The sequence below is a fragment of the Rhinoderma darwinii genome, chromosome 1 (genome assembly GCF_050947455.1).
Source record: "Rhinoderma darwinii isolate aRhiDar2 chromosome 1, aRhiDar2.hap1, whole genome shotgun sequence".
NCBI lineage: Eukaryota > Metazoa > Chordata > Amphibia > Anura > Rhinodermatidae > Rhinoderma > Rhinoderma darwinii.
The window spans coordinates 446,217,033-446,227,349 of record NC_134687.1 but is presented as its reverse complement, the minus strand read 5'-3'; the positions used below and the strand labels follow the sequence as shown (position 1 = coordinate 446,227,349).

The following is a 10,317-nucleotide window of genomic DNA, read 5'->3' as shown; positions in this document are numbered from 1 at the left end:
CCGAAAATGGTTCTGTTAAAAAGTGATCCGTTCCACAAAAAACAAAAAAAAAAGCAAAGCAGAGCCTTCTCGAATATCGCCACAGAAAGTGAATAGAGCGGTGGCAGAGCGCATGCAGTCCCCTTATGTTTCCATAGGGCACTATCTGAACCCTGTTCTCAGGATCGGTGTGGGTTCCAGCAGTTGGACCCCCACCAATCAGACACCACCTATTCTGTGAATAGGTGATTACTAATCATAAGAAAGCCCCTTTCAAGAAATATAAGCATGTAACACAAAGTCCTTACATATGAAAGTCTGAATGTAAGAGCTTCCAGCAGCATTTTCTATATTGAGGACAGGAGCCTTGTCAGGGTTCTGTACAGTACTCTAAGTGTTAACAATCATGCTCTATATACACCATGTTCATGGGCTAGGTCTGCTGAATAGAGTAGAAGACCCCCATTCTTACGATAAGTGGCGGTTCCAGAAGCAAAACTTACCTATCAGACATTTCGGGTAATATACTGTCAAAACAGCTGCCCGCACTATATACACAGGATGCAGAGAGCAGAAGGGCCTTACCGTGCTGTTGGTCATGTAAGCTGCATGACAAATCTAAGTTTAAATGTCCCCAGTGCCATGAAGGCAGCCTCGTCATATTCGTGCTTCAGGCTTTCACTGAACGCTGCTAGCATCTCCCCTCTGAGTGACGGCGCTGGCGTCCAACCAGAAGATAGCTAGAGCTGTCACTCAGAGCAAAGGGGGCACTGAAACGCTGCACCAGGGACACTAAGACTTCTCAGTAACTTGCAGGACCGACACCACAGGTAGAATTACGCTGCTCTCCCAGTCCTTTATTAACCGCTGTCAGCCGTTTTGAGGGCTCAAAACTTTTGACAAATTCCCTTTAACTGTAAGCCGCAAACTTGGTGTGAATAAAATCTAAACTTGAGACAGCCTTCACCGAATATCAACATGTCCTGGCACAGGTAGATAGTGCAGTACATGCTCTACTGTACAAGAGAGGTGATACTAGACAGCCGATCAGTGCAACGTAACTAACAGGATTACCTGTGGTAGTGAAAACATTCAACTTACTATGTGAACGCGTTACAAAATATGTAACATAAAAATTATTATTTTTACACCTTTGATAACACTGGTTTTAAAGCATCAGCCAACTCATGTAGGTTAAACCATAAACTTTATTTAGACATCTACTACGGCTGTAGACGGTCAAGGGGCATTTACAGCATTAAATAGAACAGCATGATCCCTGCATATGATGTGGGCCCATACAACGCACTGGTCCAGATAGCAACGTGTCCAAAGACTAATGCTCAGACTCTTCATAGCCTGTGGGAAGAGGGTTCACATGAGGGTTGTGGAAAAGACTCTTCACTCCATCTCCCCAAGGGAATTTCTGCAAAAAGATAGACATGGTGCCAATGAAAGCTGAAGTAAAAAGGCCTCATAAAAAACCCAAAAACTGATTAGGGTTGGTTGACATCAGCGTTCGCTTTCCATTCAGGGGCTCCGTCTGAGGTTTCGGTCGTGGAACCCCGCAACGGAAAGCACAGATTCCGTTTGCATCACCTTTGATATCAATGGTGAAGGAAAACACTGCTAATGGTTTCCGTTTATCACCGTTCCAGCAGGTTTCAGTCAATCGACTGCGCTATTGATTCAGTCGAAAAAAATGGAAACCTGCCGGAACAGTGAGAAACGGAAACCATTAGCAGTGTTTCTGTCACCATTGATCTCAACGGTGATGCAAACGGAAGCTGTGGTTTCCGTTTGACTTTCCGTTGCAGGGTTCCACGACGGAAACCCTCAACGGAAAGCCAACGCTGATGTAGACCGCCTATAAAAAGGTTGGAAACAAATTAAACACCTCCTGCAACTATCTTTACATACCTGACCTTTGTAATGCTAGCAAACACATGCAAAGTCAAGTTCCTCAAGTGTTTAAAGGTAAATGGTCATACCCCTTAACACAGGATGAATTACATACAATATGATTAATTCTGATCGCAGCTCACACGGCTTCTTTTCGGAATCAGAATGCCTCCAAACATCTGCCCATTAACTTCAATGGGAAAAACGGCATTCTGTTCCGACGGGCCGATTTTTTACGCAGCCGTTTTGAAAAACGGTTTCAAAAAAGTGCAGGACACTTCTTGGGACGTTTTTGGAGCCATTTTTCATAGACTATTGAAAACTGCTCCAAAAACGTCTGAAAATCAGGAGCGGTTTTCCCTTGAAAACAGCTCCGTATTTTCAGACGTTTTTGACTTTGCGTGTGAACATACTTATATTCTGCGCCTTTAAATGCAATCGGAACGGAGCAGGCAGTGATTGACTTTGGGATTCTCTTTGGTGTTATTTGAAGTCCTGTGTCATGCACCACCCTCTCAGGCCCTGAGCTAGCTATAAAACAGTATCAGCTTGGCCAGGAGAGTTCTTAGGGTATGTTCACACGCTAGCTGGCTTTTACGGCTGAAATAACAGCCTGTTTTCAGAAGAAAACAGCTGCCTCGTTTCAGCCCTAAAAGCTCCTCCTCGCATTATGCGAGGCGTCTGTGACGCTCGTAAATCTTGAGCTGCTCTTGATTGAGTTCAATGAAGAACGGCTCAAATTACGTTGCAAAGAACTGCCCTGCACTTCTTTGCCGAGGCAGTGAATTTACGCGTCGTCGTTTGACAGCTGTCAAACGACGACGCGTAAATTACAGGTCGTCTGCACAGTACGTCGGCAAACCCATTCAAATGAATGGGCAGATGTTTGCCGACGTATTGGAGCCGTATTTTCAGGCGTAAATCGAGGCATAATACACCTCGTTTACGCCTGAAAATAGGTCATGTGAACCCAGCCTTACATTTCAGGTATGACGGCACAGGCCCTTCGTTGACATGATTTCTACAGGTAACTTCACAGCACAGAGTAGAAATAGATACAATTAGAAGTAATATAATAGCATGTAGTGCTCCTTTAACCTGCAACATTAAATATAGGGTCACAGAGGCCCTAGTGTGGCGATCACTGACTAGGAATGATCGGTACCCCATTATAAAACTAATCCGTGCTAAAGAATTCATCTTACAGGTTGAAATTTAGGTTTTGCGCAGGCAGAGTTTAGACGGTTTCTGAAGGTCTAGTCTTTAATGGTTGGTTAGTGAAGGTCATCATTCTGGACAAGGACATAAGTTCCCTACAAATAGCGCACAAACCTCTGCCTTACCATTCGTAGATCCATTCCACCCAGTATATGGTAATGCCCCACGTGGCACAAATGACTTCACAAGTGCTATCCACAACAATCACTCAATACATCAGATCACCTTTTCCACACCGCTACGTTGTCAGCGTCCATCATGCTTTTGCGCCACAAAAATGCACCAACAGTTGGCAAAAACTCTGCCGCCCAGTCTATGGCCAGCTTTACTATGTCAAACACATACAATATAAAATAATAAAGCAACACTGCTGACATATAAAACCAACCTCCCCCACAAGTCAACAGCACTATAGCTGACAAGTGTGCTAAAGGCTACAACCCGTCTGATACCCCGATTTCCCGCATACTAGCTGCCCTCCCCAGGATGGGCTACCTTGGTCCGGATCCGTAGGTGCTCGTAGGCTACGAACTCTGGTTGCGGCTCATGGTGCTGCGCCTTCAGGTAAGCGTTCAGCATACACACGGCCACGCCGGGCAGCGCCACTACAAAGGTCAGGATCTTCCAGGTGCGAGCTGTAAAGAGACAAGTTACAGAATGGGACAATGGCGAAACCGCCCGCTACCGGGGTGACCTTCACTGACAGCTTCTGCTGCATGTACGACTGAAGGTGACCCGTACTGTACTACATTTGCCCTATACCTGCATCGCCATGCTCAGCATCAGCCGCCGCTGAAAACAGGCGGCCACGGTTTGCAACAGAACGACCAAGTATGCCGGAGAGTCTGCCCAACGCCGCCATGATGTCCCTCACTGAGAGGAGCTGCGGACGTGAGAAACGTACTATACAGAGACCGGAAAGGGCGGAGCCAGCATGGTACGCATGCGTTAGAATTCTTGCCTTGGAATCTAGCGCAAATGTCAGGCGGGACTGCGCATGCGTGGAGGGAATGAGGCGGTTGGGTGCAGAGTGACTTCTTCGTATGAAGGCAATTCAAAGAATTTCTGTAAAAGTTTGTTCTTTTATAAAGTTGATATTTTGGGGAAGATTTATCAAAACTGGTGCAAAGGAAAGCTGGAAAAGTTGCGCATGGCAAACAATCAGATTCCACCTCTTATACCCTTTGGAAACTGAAAGCAGTGACCTGATTTATTGCCATGGGCAACTACTTCACTTTTCTTTGCACCAGTTTGAATAAATCTCCCTCTTTATCTTTTGTAGATTATGCTGAATTTAAACTAAGTATTAGTACCTCTGCAGTAAGAGAAAGTATATATTTGGTTACTACAGGTCCTGGTGTGTATTGACTCCTAGGGGTTTCACATGAAACCACACCCCTATGACTGAGTTGCTTGCAGGCCCTACCAGGGGTATAACAAGTTACTATGGGACCCAGTGGCGTAGCTATAGGGGTCGCAGCGGTCGCAGTTGCGACCAGGCCCCTAAGCGTGGGGGGCCCACGGGCCCCCGTTGCCATACAGGATGCTTCCTAAAGAAATCTTCTGTGCCATGAAGCCGGCACTTCCTGGTTACGGTCACATGGTACACTTAGTGTACCATGTGACCGTGTTGTCACGTGACACGACTTCCAGACAGTGGAATGGAAGAGTCGGTACGGAGGACTCCAGGTAAGCTGCAGTCTGGAATGTAATATGTTGTGTTGTAACTTGTAATGTCTTGTAATGTATTGTGCTGTTTGCGGTGGAGAGGGGGGGGGCGTTAAATCACAGCCCCCCCCCTCCTCTCTCCACTGCAAACTGCAAAATACAACACAATACAGTATAGTACACATGACTGTATGAGAGCGGGGCTGCGGCTGTGTAATACAGTCACTGCCCCGCTCCTGAGTCCTGACATGTGCGCGCCGTCAGGTTGATGCGATGCGGCCGGCGCTGCACTAATGATCTGCGGCACTGAAGACAGAACATGGCGGGCGCGCTACAAAACACCCCCATGTTCTGTCTTCAGTGCCTGAACCGCCGCTCATTAGTGCAGCGCCGGCCGCATCACCTCATGCTGACCGCGCGTGCACTTCCTGTCAGGAGCGGGGCAGTGGCTGTATTACACAGCCGCAGCCCAGCTCTATAACGGCGGAGATCAGAGAAACCGCTCATCTCAGCCGCTGTTCTCCTGAATGCTGCGATCACAGTGGACTGCAGCATTCAGGGGAAAATGAGAAGGGGGGATTCGCGTCACAGGGAATTCCTGTGACGCGATTGAGGGACATACCATATATGGGCAGACAGACCCCAGGGCTGTCTTACCATATTTCCTGTTGTTAGGGCATACTTGGGTATGTCCTAATGACTTCCTGTATACTATCAGTACACAGGCTAATGTACTGGCGTATATCGGATATATGCCAGTACATTAAAGTTTAAAAATAAAGTAAAAACAAAGTAATGTTAAATTAAAAAAATACACATTCACCTTTTTTTCAATAAACATTAAAATAACTCTCAATACATAAAATATACACATATTCAGTATTGGCGCGGCCGTAATAACCTGCACAACATTTTTTTTGCATCATTTATGATGTGTACGCTGTAAAAAAATAAAATAAAAACTGCTTTCTATCACTTATTGTGGGGCACGAAGTGCAATGATAAATTTAACCTCCATGTTCCTCACATTCAGGGCTCATTTACACGAGTGTGTTATACGTCCGTGCGACGTGCGTGATTTTCACGTGCGTCGCAGGGACCTATATGAGTCTGGGGCAGTGCAGACAGGTGCGTGATTTTCACGCAGCGTATGTCCGCTGCGTGAAACGCACGACATGTCCTATATTTGTGCGCTGTTCGCGCATCACGCACCCATTGAAGTCAATGGGTGCGTGAAAATCACGCATGTCACACGGAAGCACTTCCGTGGGACGTGCGTGATTCGCGCAACAGCACTGTAAAGGATGAATGAAAACAGAAAAGCACCACGTGCTTTTCTGTTTACAAACATCCAAACGGAGTGTCATTATGATGGCGGCTGAGCGAAAATCACGCAGCCGTGCATCATACGCTGATGACACACGCAGCTGTTAAGTGCCTTTTGCGCATGCAAAACGCTGTGTTTTTTGCATGCGCAAAACGCACACACTCGTGTAAACCCGGCCTAATAGTAATTAACCCCATCATGTACCTCACACATTAACCCATTATGACTGAGAAACATGATGGGGTTAATTACTATTAATGTGAGGCACATTCAAAATTCATCATCACACCTCGCGCCTCACATTAGAAAACGAAATAACTTTTTTTTTTATTATTACTGTTCACAAAGTAAACGAAGTCTCGGTATCGAAGTCCAAATTTTGGTATCGTGACATCCCTACACAGTGGGTCGCGTCCCCCTGGGGGTTCGTGTGAAGACCTCCGGGGGGTCGCGAGTCACTCACCGAGGTCCCGGTTCAATTCAATCCTGGAGCAAGGAGCTGACATCTCCTTGTTCCAGCATTCACTGTGCCCTGAGCGGCTCGACGCAGGCAGGCGGGATGTAGCGACATCATCGCGCCTGTCTGCGCTGAGTCACTCATAGCACACACCGGAGGAGGCGAAGGATCCTCCACCCGACGTGGGAACGGGGATAGGTAAGTATGCTATTTTTCTATTATGCACATATGGTGGCATTATACTGTATGGGGAGCATTATACGTTATGGGGCATTATACTGTGTGGGCATTATACTATGGGGGCTGTTGGGCAAGGCGTCTGGGCATAGGCGCGCGCAGGGGTCTGATGATGGTGGTGTTGGGGAGTGGTAGGGGGGCCCAAGCTGAATTCTTGCACCCGGGCCCATGAGCCTTTAGCTACGCCCCTGATGGGACCCTATAGCAAAACACCACCATGAGCACCTTCAGCATCTTATTCAGAACAGGAAAAGCTTTTGATTACTTTAATCTCCGTTCTGTGCCATTTTCTTAATGCACATAGATAGTGCACACAGTCATGTTACAGTACTGGGATAATGCACACAGTCATATCAGCCTGGAGCTCATACACACGATAATGTCACAAAAATGTGATAACTCAATGACAAAATAAATTGATAGTGATGTCACAGCACAAGAATAATGCACACAATGATGTCACAGTAGAGGGATAATATAAACACTGATATCATAGCACAGGAAGAAACAGATAATGATGTCACAGTGCACATATTATACACATGATGATGATTCAGTACTGATAATACATATAGAGATGGTGGAGTAGAGGGGCAATGAAACAAGTAGACACGGGCCTCCATAGCGAAATTTGTAATAGGTCCCCATTCAATCATCCGTGTTACCCTTCCATCACGCATATTCGTCACTTACTGCATCTGAACTATTTGTGGAGATGGGTCATCTAAGTTGTAGGGCCCCATGGCAGCTGCTAAACCTGCTACCCTAGTAGTTGGACCCAGGGCCATTTTAACACATTGGTGGACCCAGTGCAAAGAAGGCATAAATGAGCACCCTCCCCTTTGTGTCAAGAGTTAAAATAAAGTGGCACACTAGATCAAAATCTAAAATAACAGTCCTTGAATTGTATGTTGCAGGCATAGATACTCCAATGCTGCCTTTGCTCCAGATGCCCCCTGATTATCTGACACAGAGATTTTCCCCAAAAGAATTCAGCTTGGCCCCCCTACCCCTCCCTAACACCACCAGACCTCTGAGCACGCCTATGCCTAGCCATCTTGCCCGACAGACCCCATGGATTCCCCACACAGTATAATGCTCCGGATAGCTGCCCCCACACAGTATAATGCCCCCCATAGTTGCCCCCACAGTATATTGCCACCCATAGCTGCCCCATACGGTATAATGCCCCCCATACATTATGCACTGCATACAATATAATGCACCCCGTATAATATAATGCCCCCCATAGCTGCCTGATACAGTATAATGTCCCCATACAGTATAATGCCCCTCATAGCTGTCCTATACACTATAATGCCCCCCATACTGTATAATGTATCGCATACAATATAATGCCCCCATACAATATAAATCCCCCCATAGTTGCCCCATACAGTATAATGCACCCATACAGTATATGCCCCCATAGCTGTCCCATACAGTATAAGGCCCCATACAATATAATGCCCCCCATAGCTGCCACCATATTAGCCCCCCTCCCATACCCAGTATAATGCCCCCATATGTACCTAATAGAAAAACAATAACATAATTACTTACCTATCCCCGTTCCCACGACGGGTGGAGGATCCTTCTCATCCTCTGCACTGTGCTGTGAGTGACTCGTTGCAGACAGGCGCAATGACGTCACTACATCGTGCCTGCCTGCGCCGAGCATGGACGCAGATACAGTTGGAAGCATGACCAGCGCGGTCAGCGCTGTGTGGCAACTGGGGACATGTGGGCCCCCCAGGCTTAGGTGCCAGTTTGCAACTGTGACCATTTTGACCCCCATAGCTACGCCACTGGTACGGAGCCATCTGCTTCCGGCACTTAACACTGCATAAAATCCGGTAGCTAGGAACAGCCGATCGGTTCAGGGTTCGGCTGTCGGACTCCCACTGATCATATACTGATTACCTATCCTGTGAATAGGTAATCAGTATGAAGAACTGCCCCGTGCCCGGACAACCCCTTTAAGGAAGGACATATCTGTAGGCTTTATTCACATCACATTTATGGGCTACATCAGAACGATACATTTGGATAGCAAAAAAGTTTCCAAACGCATCCTGTGACATACCCATAGGTGTGCATGGGCCACACAGAATTTAATTCATTTGATAAAATATACTAATGATACCATTTCTTGACAGTGTTGAATGCCCAGTCTTTACTATGTTATGTTTTTTCTTGCAATGAAAGTCATTGGCATAACGTTACATACAGTTGAGTATACTGTTTTTTTTCAGGAAGAAAAGATTTATTAATTAGGGTAATATATTAAACCTGAGCCACTGACCAAGAAGTACATCAGTCGTCCCCCCCCCCCCCCGTGCAGCATGGGACTATGGTCATCAACTATGCAAATGCTAGGCTATACAACCAATGTTCCCCCCCCCCCCCCCCCCCCCGAATTTATACATTTCAAGTCATAAACAAATGGTAGGACAGTGTGTGGTTTGGGATTCTGTTGCTTTTTTTTTTCAGCTGCTTCTTACTCTAGCTCTTACATTTTTAGGGTTTGTTCATATATTGTTGCTCTATTGCATTTTGACCACAAGCATTTTTCTACTAAAGCAACCAGATTTTCTACAGTATTCAAAAGATATATGTATATTTTAAACTTTTTAAAACTATGTGTCACAAATAAGGGAATCGTGTAGTTTATAGGGCATGCTGTTTTTTGTTTTTTTTCTTAACACAGCTTGTTCTTTTCCTGTTCCCTTTTTCTCCACCAGGCGGCAGATTTTAATTCCAAATGTAGGAATGAATTAATCCTGCCATTTACAGTATGTGATTAAAGGGGTTGTCCGAGATACCATCATATTTTCAAAAAGTGTTTCATACATTTCCCCTTATACAGACAACATAAATAAAACAGTATATTAAAAAAAAAAATCCACTTACCCCATAATTTCTTCGAATTTAGCGTCGTTTGTTTACATGCAGTCCAGGTCCGGTTTGTTGATGTTTCCTTTTTCTTTTCCATGCATGCATTGCAGGCTGTAATGAGCGTGCATGTAGATCCTAACAAGAGTTTGTGTGCTGTCCTTGCTCATCCCCGCTGACATCCTTCCCTGTACTGCGGATTCCACAGAGTCACGGAGCAGAGCCTATACTAGTATACTCATACCTCCCAACCGTCCCGGATCCGGCGTGACAGTCCCGGTTTCTCACCGCTGTCCCGCCATCCCGGGCGGTCTGCAAAATGTCCCGCTGGGCGCTGCAGCTGTATCAAAACAGCTGATCGCTGCTGACAGGCACCCTGCATGCCGGACGTTTGCAGCAGCGATCAAAAGAAGGCAGGTGACAGGTCAGGTGACTGGACTGGTCCACTCCCGGGCCGGCATCGACACCAGTGAGAACGCCGCTGCAAGACTCTTGCCTTCTTCTGACGGTGAGTGAAAGCAGAGCGGAGAGTGGCAGCAGTAGGGCCGGCTACCTCTTATAAGGGGGTTGTGTTGCACTACCTACAGGGAGCTATCTACAGGGGGGCTGTGTGGAGGAGCAATCTACAGGGGGG

At 46.4% G+C, this 10,317-nt stretch overlaps 1 protein-coding gene across 1 annotated transcript; it reads right to left on the bottom strand.

The window, feature by feature from the left end:
- Nucleotides 1–1,169: 1,169 nt before the first annotated feature.
- On the bottom strand, nucleotides 1,170–4,026 carry COX6A1 (cytochrome c oxidase subunit 6A1). Its single transcript, XM_075831302.1, has 3 exons — nucleotides 3,862–4,026; nucleotides 3,595–3,734; nucleotides 1,170–1,405 (listed from the first exon to the last, which is right to left on the bottom strand). Exons 1-3 carry the CDS (start codon nucleotides 3,959–3,961, stop codon nucleotides 1,316–1,318), a joined length of 330 nt encoding a protein of 109 aa, XP_075687417.1. The 5' UTR covers nucleotides 3,962–4,026; the 3' UTR covers nucleotides 1,170–1,315.
- Between the last annotated feature and the right edge of the window lie 6,291 nt (nucleotides 4,027–10,317).